General features: G+C 38.8%; 1 protein-coding gene across 1 annotated transcript; it reads right to left on the bottom strand.

Annotated features, from left to right (window-relative positions):
* Positions 1 to 4,474: 4,474 nt before the first annotated feature.
* On the bottom strand, positions 4,475 to 11,630 carry LOC145786738 (SH3 domain-binding protein 5-like). Its single transcript, XM_082598465.1, has 8 exons — positions 11,481 to 11,630; positions 9,807 to 9,998; positions 8,922 to 9,109; positions 7,785 to 7,935; positions 6,988 to 7,231; positions 6,499 to 6,612; positions 5,627 to 5,800; positions 4,475 to 5,275 (listed from the first exon to the last, which is right to left on the bottom strand). Exons 1-8 carry the CDS (start codon positions 11,535 to 11,537, stop codon positions 5,058 to 5,060), a joined length of 1,338 nt encoding a protein of 445 aa, XP_082454591.1. The 5' UTR covers positions 11,538 to 11,630; the 3' UTR covers positions 4,475 to 5,057.
* Between the last annotated feature and the right edge of the window lie 3,265 nt (positions 11,631 to 14,895).

The following is a 14,895-nucleotide window of genomic DNA, read 5'->3' as shown; positions in this document are numbered from 1 at the left end:
AGTTATATGAGTTATGAGACTGTTTCTTTGTAGAAAGATACGCTATGGCAATGAGGTTACCCTAATTGCTGCATATTGTTACATTTAATGTCAAAATAGGTAAAAAAAACAAAAAAAACAAAAAAAACGAATAAAAAACAAAAAAAACAATAAAAAACAAAAAAAACGAGCTCGTTTTTTTTTAAAACAAAAAAAACCGTTTTTTTACATCTCTAGTAACAGCACTATTTCCAAACTCTTTCATCTCCCTCTTCCAAGTTTTTCATGCCCCTCTTAAGAGCAGCTAGCCCACTCAAATTTGGAGACGTTGTTTTAAAACCTAAACTTTTACCCGGGGTATTGTTCTGAAGAGGTAGCCATAATGACGTAGATGTGTATCATAGCGGTCGCTTTTTCCAACTTTTTAATGAATGACCAAAAAAAATTTCTAACAATAGTTTGTTAAGTTTACCGCTGTTTTTACTTAAATAAGAGTTATTACGGTGGCACGTTGTGCACATTTACCAAATGATACCACAAGAAAGTGTGGAAGTTAATATGGCCAAACCAAAAATATTATACAAGTACGGTACAAAATATTACAATAGTATTAAAATGCTATTGTTTACACCTTGCTTGTAAATAAATTCTCTTTTTTGACAAAAATCCTATCTTTTTACCTGAGTGAAATGGAATCTTCACAAATAGATTTGATCTTTGATCCGGCTCCACTGGCAAGTCACAGCAGAAGCAATTTTGGACTAAATCATAACAATTTTTATTAAAAAAATGTTCAGAAAGATAGTTTTTGCACATGAAATATTCAACTACTGGCGGAAGTAAATTTCATAACAAGCAGCTAAAGCGCTGTCACTAGGACCATTGAGAGGGTATTGTCGGCCCGGTAACAATGAAATCCTCAGCTACCAAATCAAGGCACTTCTTAGAAATACTCACTATATCCATACAAAGTGGTTTCTTGAAGTTCACCAACCACTTGGAAATGTTACTGGCCGCTAAATCATCTCAGACTCTGATCCAATAGTGGACCCATTTTAACGCTATTGACTGTCACAGCCATATGAGGATGGTTCAACTCTTGCTGTGTTAAGATAAGTTGTCTTATTGCGTGTTTTATTTTTTCTTGTCTTCAATCGCACTGCAGTATATAACCTTGTAAAATTTTATTTTGTATGTTATTCGCTCTGAGGATGCGCATTGTCATGGTGCGCGAAACGTCAGTGAAGCAATAAACCATCTTGTTTGTTGTTACTTTTACTTTCAATTTCATCAGATGAACGTTGCAACTAGTGCTAGAAACGATAATTGTCCTGATGAACACCCAAACTTCTCAGTATTTTGTCTGGACTATTAGTAAACATTTCATTGTGTCTGTCTCGGGGATCGAACCTGTGTCAGTGGTCCTAAGCATCAACAACTACACGAAGCTGGATTTAACTTCCAAAAATGTTCTTTCTTTCAATCAAATTTCTTTCAATTTTCAAGCTGCAATATAACAATGTTACAACGTAGTCTGCTTTGAGACAATAAAAATATAAAATCTTTAAATCTGTTCTACATGATTTTAGAGTCATCTCTCCATTCTGCAACATGCCATATGACACTGTCATCATGTGTGTTTACGAATGCCATGTGGTGGTTACTTGATACACAACGGTCTTTATAAACAGCGCTTTTTGCATCAGTTAATTCTGGATCATCTACTCCGGTTGATCTTTTTATCTTTTACTCTATTTTGATTCATCAATTTAATAGCCAGGATTTCCTATACTCGCATTCCATCAACAAAATGCTTTTTGCATAATCATCACGAAACAATTTCAGTTGCTGATATACAAATTCTTATCTCTAAAAAATCCATAAAATCATCTAAAAGCATAGAAAAACACTTCAACTAAATTAAAAAGAAAATTGAAAAAATATTTAGAATCAACAAAAATTCCAAGGTTTTTCATTGTTCAATAATCTTTTTCTTCGTTTGATCCTTATTCGCCACTCCAAGAGTCTAGGTAAGGGCTACTCAACTGGCCGACCGCGGTCCGAATACGGACCTTCTGGGTGTTGATGGTGGACCTTGAGCTTTTGGAAGAATAACCTCATTGCCACGTTTCAGGGCTTCTTTAAACAGATTTCTACTGGGAGGAAGCAATTTTTACTGTGATTATCCTAGTTGATGGGGGGCTTCGCCCCTTGATGTTATTCGCCCTTCATGTTAGGGCTTAGTCCCCCAGAGTCCCCAACACTTTCTCAGAAATCCAAGCCAAGTTACATGTTACCTAAAAAAGTGGTTTGGTACAGATAGTTTAACTTTCGTGGTTGCGTGTAAAATAATTTATTCACCGGAACGCTAAAAATATTCAACTTGTCAAACTGGACCTTTATTAACATTAGTTGAGTAACCCTGGTCTAGGGGCTCTGCCTTTTACCATCCTTGAGCAGTGACGGTGACTCGGTCTAGAATTTTGGGCAGGTGTCGAGCAGCCATTGAATTGATTCGTCATCAAGTTCACGCAGACCACGTACACACCATTTGGCGCATGGTAGATGGCGCAGTTGCAAATGGTGTGGTCAAGCAATTATTTGATATTATTCCGATGCAGAAGTAATATCAGAATAGAATTGTTGGCCTGCATTTCTGGTACCAACTTCTAAATGTCTTCTGGAAACTTTTGTTCAAGTTCCTGGGCATCTTTCAAGATTACAGCAGAAGGACTATTTCTAGTACCAGACTCAGATGTAGCTTTATGAAATCTGTTACTGAGATATATAATCAAATTACTTTTTTTCTCTTACATTTTGACTCATGATCGATTCAGTTAAATTTGAATTTTGTGACCTTCAGTAAAATCAATACTCCCATTTTCTAAATCAGGTTTTTGTGAAGGTAGTATGCTTTTAAACCTCAAATCCTATTCAATTCGTGAAAGCCTAAGAAGGTCCATTTTGAAGGTCTCCTTGAACAAAGGAAACCTCAATGACCTCACAATCAGGATTCAACATTTTATTGCTCTTGAAAATTGATCTCCAGTGATGCATAATGACGGAAATGATTATTTCGTCACAAAGCGAGAACAGCAGCGCAATCTAGCGGTCATTTTGATAAGTTTTTTTTAGATTACAACAGAGTCTATTATCACATCAACTTCGAAAAAGACATGTAGGCATTGTCCCGTCCTGGTGCAGGAGAAGCAGAGAGATGACAATGCATGTGTCGGGTTCGACTCTCGGGGTGTGCGCTTGAGCAACGCATTCTGAGGTCTGCTCTCCATTCAGCGGCATCTAGTGAATTGAATAATTCCCTGGCAACAACACTTCAACAATAGGAAAACTTCACTCTGTCAATCTCGGTAACCGGCCCTGCGTCAAGAGCCTCTGCAAGTATGCGAAACTAGGAATAACCAATCAAGGCTTTGTCAGTCCGAGGATAATGATTGAAAACCAACCAACCAATCACCTCATGATGACGTCAACAATGCGTTCTATCGCTCGATTTCATCGACGGCCTGCATTTCTTGCATCATACCTTACCACTACCACTAAGCAAAACTACCCACAGATTTAGTAGAATCTACAAAAAACCATGAGTAGATAGGCCTGGTAGCCACTTTAACAAGTCGAAATTCTGCCACTGAAATTGATTAGAATGAAACCGCCAACCAATCATAAGCTACGGTTTAAGTGACGTAAAAAATGGCGAAAAGAAGATCATAGAAAGCAAATTAAGTGATGGATTTTTTGTCAGCTGGTTGGCTTAGGGGATAGGGTTAGGGCTAGAAAGTAGTCATTTCATTGACGCGTGTTCGATTCTCACCACTGCTATTGCTCTTTTTCTTCTGTAATTACCAAATAAAGTTCAAAACAAGCATCAACTCTCTGGATGAGTGCTAGAAGGGTCACAATTGGACGGTAGCCTCTTATAACACGTTCTGATTGGTTGGCGGTTGCATTGTAGTCAATTTCAGTGGCAGAATTTTGACTTGTTAAAGTGGCTACCGATAGGCCTAATGTATTCAACACTTTTTACGTTACTGTTTCTTAGTCGAAATTAAAATCTTCGTTTGCCATATTTTTATGAATTTTACCAGGGCAGTGGAGTCGGGCTAAAATATACGACTCCGACTCTACAGTCCTAATTTTAACATAAAAAGAAATTATTCTTGATGCTAACTCCTTGCAAAGCTTTCTGTTGAAAGATTTTTCATGTTACTTCATGCTTTGCCTTGCCTTTCTGAAATCACCTTTACTTAGGTCAACTACGTAACCAGAGGATTTGTGAACTCTAAAACCGCTTTTCAGACGTACCGGTAACGATAATTTGTGTCAATGATAGATATTCAACTTTCGTGACGTCACATAGATTAAATTAGAACTAGAGGGCTTAGAGTTCACCACCCTACTTGGTCACTTGCTAGCACGTCATTGTTTGATCAGCCCCCACCACTGCGATCTGAAACGAGCAAATTAAACGTCAGAAGTTCTTGTTTATTGATTTGTAAAGCGCTGAGGAGAAACGCATTCTGCAATGGATACTGCGCTATAGGAAAAGCATTATTATTATTTTCGACTGCCGCTGAACTTGCTAAAGCTGACAATGAAAAGATGAAAGAATGGTGCGTTGTTTGCTTTAGTTTCTGATCTAGCCCGAGTTCGTCTCCCTTTGTTCACGTTTGCGATGCTTTCACTCTGTATATGTCAGCTGCTACTGCAGAAAATTGATAATCTGGTGATTGAAATATAGAAGTATCAAATTGCTGATAAACATGAAATACCAAAACGTAACAATAATATGACAATGCCCAATGATAACGACACAATAACACAACGAGGTTAATAGGAAAAAAGGACCAAAACCGTCATTAGGTGGAGCGAACAACTGCAACCACAGGTTGGAGCTGTCAATGGCTCATTGCACTGAAAACACTGTTGGGGTTTCGAATAAATAACTTTAACAATTGAATTCTTTCACTGCATCGCTTTCTTGGGATAAGGGGAACTCCCTTAAACTTTAGCGGAGCATCTACATCCGGGAATGGAGAACAGAAAGCATAATGAGAACATCAACAAAGATCTTCAAATATGTCGTAATTGTCAGATTCTGATTCTTTCTTGTCATCTGAAACGACTTGTGACGTCATAGGGGTGCTTACTCCGTGAAGCGTGTCATACGTTTGATCACGTGATGTTGTGGTGATCAAATTGTCATGGTTGACTGCTTGCGGTGGGACGGTCACGGTGGAGTTGTTATTAAATACGTCATCTTCTTCAATGACAGAATCTGAAAAATGTCGCAACGAGTTACAAAATTGAAGGTGGAATAAATCAAGCCACTTTTGAACCAAATGTTTTTACTATACCAGGGTTGTCAGTTTAACAGTTTTCTCATGGAATGGGGAAGTTGAGTTTTGAAGTCGGGGAACACTTTAGCAGTCGCATTTTTTGTGGTTTGGTTGCGTATCATTTCAAACTAAATGCCAGTTTCACCCGAAAAATTTGCTTTTTACTACATTTTGTGCGAAATTGTCGTATTTTGTGCTTGTCATCTTTCATTACCTTGTGACCATTGGGCTATTTCTTAGTTGCAATTGGGGTGGAAAGTTCAAAAAAATCTGGCAACCTTGCTTTTTACCTTGCTGTGTAAGAATTTGCTTTTTCTTGGATCTCCTCATCCTAGGAGACCTTCCAAGAGGTCCAAGACGCTCTTCCCCGATGGAGCTGGTGCTCACCTGGCGTCTATATGACGACACCCGACTGATTGAATGACGGCCGCTAGTTGGCGACATAGGTGCCGACCTGCGTCCACCTAAAAAATAGCAATATTTTTTATTGTAATTTTTCTTACAAATTAAAAATATATTTCAAGTTTTTTCATTTTGATATCAATACGATACTCTTTTAAGGGGAAAAGAAACCTTAAAAAAACACCACGATTTTTTTAGAAGCGTCTTGATTTTAAGCCCAAGGACCTCATTATTGGTATCGAGTCCGCCTTGCAAACAACCACTCTGCAAGATAGCAATGAATTGAAGCTCCCACAATGTTAACGTTCTGTCTGTGTGTATGGTAGACCGCCAAATAAGCATACAAAGTTATTAATGAGTTTTCCCTTCGTATGGCCTAAACCAGTGGTTTTCAACCAGGGTTCTGCGGAACCCTAAGGTTCCGCCAGTAAGTCTAGGGGTTCCGCAAGTTTACATTCAAATCCGAGAGTCTATTTTATTATTACATGCATATTGTTTAAATATAATCAAATATTGATTAGGTTTGCCACTATTAATAAATTTGCTACACTTTAACGACATGTTTTCTTCGCTTCAAGGAGTTCTTATTAATCAAACGATGTTTTTTGCATGAGGCAATTAAATTATTGAACAGGGGTTCCTCGAGCTTTTGGAATGTTTCATTGGGTTCCGTTCCACCAAGAAGGTTGAAAGCCACTGGCCTAAACACTACAGGATAAAAATCAGTTTGAAATTATAGATGTGATCAGGCGGCACTTACTGCTTTCGCTCGATACACTTCCCTCCTCACTGGATGAATAATCGTATTCGTCATCACTGGCGTCATCGTCAAAAGTGTAATCGTCCAATTCAGCTTCCAATTCAGCTACGTCATCTATAAAATTGATATCACAATAAAAACGTCACTTCCCAGATAGCACTTCAACTTATTGGAACATTTATGATTAAATCGAATATATTCAGAGGTCAGAAATGGCCAACTTTGCTGTCAAGAAACAATGTTTAAGTTATGTTTGATTTTATTAAATCACTTTATGCTCCTTTTTTAAATCTTTCTATGTGATTTCACGCATGGGCCGGGATCAATTTTAGAGCACCAAACGAAATTTCACAAAATAGATGCTCATAGAAGCATGTAGTCCCATGGTAGTGCACAATGTACTGCAACAGAAGATGGCAAGTGATGATGATGATCATTGATCAGATAAAATTAACTCTTTCATAACTTCAGACCATTGTAAGTCCTTACCGTATGATCTTGGTTCGTTTAGATCAAATTGAGATTGTTGGGCCATAGAAACTAAATTCTCATCGTCAGGTGTCGCACTTCCTTCGCCATCTCCCCGCTCGTTCAAGAGCGCCGTCAAGCGAGACTTTTGCCGTTGTTCGTGTATTTCCAGCGATATTTTTTCCAAATTGGAAAGGGCAGTTTTGTATCTGGATTTCGCGTCATTTATTTTCTTTTGTACTTCATCCACTCTAATACGCTGTTTCTATAATTGTTCAGTCAAATAATATTTTTGAAACAGCTAGGTCTTCTAGGAGGTGTAAATATAGCATGATAAAATCATAGTAGCTTGTCACTTGGCAGCCTAAAGACTAAGTTCTAAAATTACTTCAGTTTTCAATTTGAAAGTGAAAAACTCGCCTTTGCTGTACGCGTTGACCATATGAACTTCTAACTGCTGCTAAATGGAGAATTGCCTTGATGGCTGGCTCGACTGCCAGCACCGAGAGTCGAACCACTTTCAATAGGTCTTTCCGTTTTGTTTATAAAGCCAGTAATTCATTGAGTTAGGAGCTTCAGTAAATTTGATAGATACCATTTGAGTCAACACGAGATTTTGGAAACGAGAAACGGCAAGTGCTAGAAACACTGGTTCAAATCTAGAGCCGAGCACTTAAACAACGTATTTCAAGGACGTATCGCTATTTAGCGGCACCTACTGTAGTAAATGGAAACGTTTACACACAACAGTAGCTACTTCAAGAAAAGTTTCCAATTAACAATATTTCTTTGGTAACAACAAAACATACTAAACCAACCTGTAGTTTGAATTCAAGTTTTTCTTTACTTTCGAAATAGCTTTTTGCCGTTGCAGTGGATATCTTGTGCTTTGATTTTTGTTTTTTAGCTTTTTTGTTTAAATATTCATATTTTTTGGCAGCCTGCTGGTGGATTTTTTCACTTCGCGTTCTATTAAAAATAAAATGGCCCAAAAGTTACATAAATCAGAAAAAATGAACAAAACATATGTCAATACGTAAATGTATAGATGTGTGATGTGATGACTTATGTATGAAGATGTAAAATATATGATGTAGATGTAAGCAATAAATACTATTAATAGTACAAAAAGTGCTCAATGCCAAGCAAAAAGCCAAGCAGAGCAAATTAAATCAAATTATAGTTATCAATCTCTAAACCCTTGACAGCCTGTTTCACCTTGATGTAGATGTAAAACACGAAGAAAATCACAAGTTTCTTTAGAAGTTAAATTTTACAGGTGAAAAAGCTATTTCCTTCAAAATTTAGTCACTGTAGGCTACATACTATTATGTTATCAAAGGCTAATTTAAAAGCCAAAACAATTTTCCAGTAGGTTTTAAGCTTTGCAGGGTGGCTGAATTCAGTTGTGAAGATACTGAGAAATCAATCAAGATTAAAATTAAACAGACGCCTTGTAAATGAAGTTCATGGGAGTAGGAAAAAGATGTTGCTCTTCGTATTACCTTAAAGAATGTATCAATCTCTAATAATTTGTTGAAATCTTTACCCTCGGATCATGGCCTTGCTCTAAAGGCCATGCTCAGACTGAGAAAGCCTTTATGGAAGCTTATTTATGGCAGTTTTGTATATTTGAGGCTTGAACCATTGACGCAAGACCCGGTTTCTGAAGTTAATAGAATGTTTACAGCTTTTGAATAAAATCGCAAACATTCAATATGACTTCTCTCATATTGTCGCTACATATCAGGGCACCCGTTAGTTAGCCACTGCCTAGTGTCATCGTCAATGGAGGCTAAGCCTTCCATATCATAAGATGGTCTGCACAGCGAGCAATTTCGATTATGTGGGTTGCCGTCTGTATTTCACCTCACTCACGGGCAGCACTCTCTGCCAAGCTTCAACGCACCATGTCTACACCATAACAAAAGACTTTATTCCCGTCATCATATTACCTGTCGCTTTCCGCTTGCATGAAGCGTATTGTCTGAAGATTCAACATCTCTTGCCAAGCCGCGTCCACCTTCTGGTCACCGAACTCCGAGAGTCTCTGTTCAGCCAGGGCGATCGTTTCTTTGGCCGCCCGGTGAATCCCGTTCGACTTTTGATAATTGTGAGTCGCGAGCTGCAACGCCGATTGCGCCTGTGGTCATTAATATGTTGTAAATAAACCACATTAGGGGAAAAGCTGGTTCTCCGGCTTGAATCAAGCATCCGGAGCATGATAAAGATAAGGTTCTCATCATGCTACACTTTCGACATTAACGAGAGTAGGGCGACCAGTTTCTTGCTCTCACTCGCCTTTCCTTCAGCAACAACACTTACCTAATTTATTACGCCCTGGGTAGAAGGGAACAGTGTTCTCAACCGGTTTAAGCCGGGGTCGAACATACTGTAGAAGGAAATTGGTGCCAATAGCAATCGTAAAGAGCAAAAGTTTCAAAAGCAGCTAAAGAGTCGATTGCTTCACTTTTGATAAAAAAAAAATAACATCTAACGACAGATTATAATATTTTAGTCTCTATGTAGGTGGTTCCCCTCTTTATAACGTTCCCATAGGCTAAAAACCCATGATGGACGACAACACTCCAAGCAACCAACTTCAGAATAAATTTTGACCGTTAGAATTTACTATTGACTGTCCGTGAATACAGTTTGTTTCAGAATTAGGTTAAGCAAATATTGGGAAAATTTCAAGACAAGCTGTTGTGTTTTGGATTGAATTTTCATTCCACCAAACAAAATTATTTTGCTATTTTAATTTTTGAACTTTTTGTCCGCAGAAGTCTTTGTTCTTGCGATTTGCGGCGCAAAGATTCGAGGTCAACTTTTGAACTTACTTGCTTGACTTCTTTCATTGTGTCGTAATAAGGTCTGGCTCGTTCTATCGACTTTCCATATTTTTTTCCAAGGATGGCCAACTGCATGGTGGCATCACTGAGCAACTGTTTAAACTTCGTTCGTTCCTCCGAAATTTCGTTTTCGTATTTGTTAATGTCGTCAGTTGATTGGTTGAGGGCATCCAGTTCTCCCTGGCAAATAATTTAAGTTAAATTGGCACATCACCGAATATTACGGTTGCCGTTTATAATGGCTTGTCCGCCCCGTTAGCTCAGTGGTTACGCGCCCGACTCAAGATCAAGGGGCGTTGGTTCGGCTCTCGGGGTGTGCGCTTGAGCAACGCATTTCAGGACTGCTTTTCATTCAGCCCCACCTAGTGAATGAAATATGTTCCGGTAACAACACTTCAACAACCGGAAACTTCACTAACCTAATCTCGCCAACCGGCCCTGCGTCAGGGGTTTAAAGCCTCTACAAGTATGCGAAACTGCGAGGATTAATCTATCAAAGGCTTTGTCAGTCCCGAGGATAAAGATTTCAAACCAACCAACTACGTCCATTCAAAAGTATCAGCTTGACCAAAGTAGCTGCTTGACCCTGAAAACGGGTATGGCCACGATACAGCTTCCAGCTTTCCTTCATTTGCGCAATGCAGAGCAGCAGCCTACTTTATTTGGTAGGCATATTTCATGTAACATGCGACATTTTATTGTTAAGTGGTCCTGCAACAAAGCACATCAACACATCAACATCCAAGACTTGGTTGAATTGAATTAAGGTATAGAATTGTAGACAAGGGTGCACCCGTGTACCAACACCCCCATTGCCGGGAGTTGTGGTTGTCTAAGCATGTCACAATGAGAGCAGGAGTGGTGGGTTCAACTTGATCACCTTTCCATCAAAAACTGCACCACTCCTCATCACAATCCACTTGTTGAAACACATACAGGTGAAAAGCAAGTTTCAACAGTTTTCTCAGCCAGGCATCACGAAAGCTTTTACGTTTCTAATATGAGTGGAAATGGCAGTTTGTAAAACAATCACATTGTTACCCAATAAGCTTGTGATTGTATTTGCAATAAGCTTGTTGATTATGATCTACAACTGTAATAGCTGGTCTGTTACCAAAGCAAGTCTTGAAAGATTGGATGCCTGTCATCGAAGACATTTACGTGTCATAACTGGTCATACTTGGCCAAACAGTCTTATCTCGAACAAAAATCTCTACAAAATATGCAACAGTGAACCATTGTCTTGCAAGATCTCCACCATGAGATGGAACATGTTTGGACACATTCTGAGACTTCACCAGGACTCACCTCCTCAGAAAGCCCTTGAATTTGCAATAATTGGCAGCAAAAAGTACCAAGGCCGAACCGGACGTCACCGTACCAATTTATTACAACTGCTGAGATCTGACATCAGAAAAGCTGGCCTGGGATCCTTGCTCAGCACACCACATCTCCATCGATTGCAAAACATCGCAAAGGACAAAACAGAATGGAGATCCTATCAACCTTGTTGAAAGACTGATCGAAGCCAGCGGATGCCAAACGATTTGGCTACACTGGCGGCGGAGACAGTTACAATAATAATTGTATTTGCATCCAGCATCTGAAACTTTCTGTATAATGGACAGGATAAAAATAAAAGAATTTAATTGAATTTCAAACCTTAACTCTTGGATCAACTTCTTTTTCCTCTTCATTGTCTGAGGAGCTTGTTTGCATTGCTGATTCCGCTTTTGCTTAAAGGAGTGTTGTCGGAAGTATCCAAAAATAGTTTTGCTACAAAATTTAAGTTTTTTTTTTTATGTTAACCCCTTAAACCTGAGCAAGAACAACTGACAGTGGGCATTGTGACGTGCTTATTTTACATTTAATTCTTGGCTTATGACTAGCTGCGAGATACAGGATTGTGAAAAGATCTAACTGCGGCGTCTATGTTGTGGTTTAACGTCGACTCTGGCCAGTGGTAGATCATTCCAAAGTGAGACGACAAACTCAATCGTCTGATTTGTAGCTCGGCAACACTCAAATTGATTTTCATTCATGACTATAGGGTCGGATCCAGCAAGTAGCTTTAGGAGGGGTGATTTTAGCCATGGCTGTGGCTATATTTACGCCACATAGAATAAATATAGCCTCTATATAGCGTTGCCAGATAAGAAATTCTGCCCTAATTTGAGAAAAGTTTAAAGTTGTTGAAAACAAAAACTTGTATTTTGGAAATTGTTTTTAGTCCTGGGCAAAGATCAAAACCCTAACCTCATTCCTAACTCTAACCCTTCCTAACTTTAATCCTAACTCTGGCAACACCTGATTGTAACCATGGCAACAAATGGGTAAAAATAACCACTTTGTTTAACCAAACGCAATGTTGTTTAGATCTACATTAATCCGAAAATACACGGTGAATAAAGTTACTATTTTATATTTTAGAAGGAAGAGTCACTACAAACGTCCCCCTGAATCCGCCACTGTTCACAACCACCAACACTATGCATGCACTTGTCTAGTTTTAAGCACCCCACCGATACAAAGGTGTTTGACTCTACAGTATCTTTGCCATCACTGCAAAATTACAATCGCCGTTATCGCTCCTGAGCAAACTCTCACCACAATGTTATTGCGCCTCCAAGCAGAATCCCCAATCGTCTTTCGAGCCCATCTGTGATGCAACAACACAGCAAAACTAACATTTATGTCGACTGTCTATGACAGTTCACCACAATCCATAAAAACTACTTTACAAGACAACTATTTTATTTTACTATACAAAATCTGCTTCAAGAAGTTAAAATTGTTCTGCTGTAACTTGACACAAATCAAGTGAGAACCGAACTGGGGGAAACAACTCCCTAGCATTATCGTCAAGTGACACACTTCTTTGCAAGAAAAACAGGCTTTTTAGCAATTGCATGTTTGCATAGCCTTGTGCGCTTCCACTTGATGATGTGAACACTCGCTAACCTCAACGCCCCTCACCTCACTCTTGCCTGTTAATTTGCTTCAAAAAGAACAGTCTTTTGTATGCCTCGAATAGTAATTGAAGCAAGACTAATCAAAAAGCAGAAGTAACCCAAATAGCAAATCAATCGTTTTTGCATTGGCTCAACGTCTGCATACCGATACATTTCGTCACTACCAACCTCCCTTGTACAATGGCGAGATACAAGCAAAGGAGTTCCCACATTCGCATCGTTGAGAAATTTGTTCTGCGCCAGTTGCCTCAGGTAGATGGCGTTGCTGCAACATGGGCAAACGTACTGCAGTTGATGAAACATACAGTAACGTTAGATAAATGATAAACTGCATGAGAAGCAAAACACAATGGTTTGGCGTTGGGTTTTAGATCAACAGATTGTAGCAACTGCCTCAAAGTTGATGTCCCAGCAAATGGGCCTCTTTTCGATTCCAGCCCAGGGTGTATCAAAGCTTTTAAAAGGTGATGCCATTTGTGTTCTTTCGTGATTATTCAATGACCAGCTCAGTGGCCGAGTGGTTTCGCCTTCGACTCTGGTGCTGGTAGATCTGAGATCGATTCCAGGTCGGGTCAAACCGAAGACTTTAAAAACGGTACCGATTGTGTTCTATCCTGCATAGCGCAGTGGGAATGAGTCGGGTGATAATGTGATAACATCGTAAACCTGATATTAATTAAAAATGAGCCCTGTCGCTAAAAGACCTTAGCTGTTGTAGAGCGACAATAAATAAAACCATAACATTATTATTATTATTATTATTGATTATTCAATGAGGTTACATTGGAACAATAAACCGATGATGACGCGGTGTCCTTGCAAAGGACAATGATACGACAATTGAAACCAGGCAGTTGCTGAAAAACTTTAGTTGTTCGTTAAAGACGTTAAAGACTGCAAAAGCGTAGACCAAAACATTTGAGGGCCAAATAGCAGTTCACATCATCAACACCATGTTAAACTTGTGCCACGAAAAGTGCCTAGTCTGTGTGATCTGTGCCGGAGACAGAATCCAATGACTCGTTGATAAGTTCCATGTGATCTAGCAGAAGCCTAACCCAACAAAGCCTCTTTCCTTTGAAAAGGTGATTCAAAGAAAAATAGCGATGTGTCATCGACAACATCATTTTCATAACAACAAATCGCAATTGGATAAAAATAAGGTTAAACTAAATCAAAAAAATTCGTTATTTCTAAACTGCTTGATTCATCGCTTATCCATCCTGGTAATTTGAAGTTTCAAACATAATGCTGTTGCTGAAACGTTCACTGAAGCACCATACGAGCAATGGAGTAACTTATCCCACTGTTTGACTAAACTGTCTTGCTTTATATATAAATTATAGGTAATAGCGAATAATAAAATAATTAATCTTTTAACTTTCTGTCAAAAGTTAATGCTGCTGTTTCATTCGTCATTCACCAAAGCAGTTATCTCTAAACCGAATTATTCTACCAATGTCTGATGCATGGAACACACAGGCATAAACTGCATTGCAAACCAGCACTAATTTGCATCTACTCAACGTCTAGGAACGTATTACTTGCATAGAAAGCTCAGCGCTTCAAACAATCCAGAAGTAAATGTTGCAAATTTCGAAAATCATTAACCAGTGTCATGCAACGATGCACTTCCCGTGCCCACTGTGTGACGTCATAGTGGCACAATTGTTGTTTGCTTTGATGCGAGCGCTTGAACGCTCGTCAAGTGGCACCACTGGTTCCGGAATTATGTTGGAATGCTTTGGAATATTTCTGCATTTTTGTTATATTTTGATTTGGCCGCTCAAAAAGTTTTTCTGATCGGGAGAAAGTCAATTGGAAATTTTCCCTAGGCAAGTTTCAATTTCTCATGCAGAGAACAAACCACCGTTGCAACCTCCGACAAAAATACTGTCTTCAAACACGCAAGATTAAAACTAAATGGACTGTAGTCCCTTTGCTATTTGCAACATAGATTATCTAATAGACCAATTTCTACAATACAACTGAAAATAAATATTACAAAGAATTTCAAAAAAATTTTATACAGTTTTTAAACTTTGAAATTTGTCCTATACCGTACAGTATTCATTTTCAAACTTTAGCCTACCGCATTTACAATG

The sequence above is a fragment of the Aplidium turbinatum genome, chromosome 17 (genome assembly GCF_918807975.1).
Source record: "Aplidium turbinatum chromosome 17, kaAplTurb1.1, whole genome shotgun sequence".
Taxonomy (NCBI): domain Eukaryota; kingdom Metazoa; phylum Chordata; class Ascidiacea; order Aplousobranchia; family Polyclinidae; genus Aplidium; species Aplidium turbinatum.
This window is presented reverse-complemented; position numbering and strand designations above follow the sequence as displayed.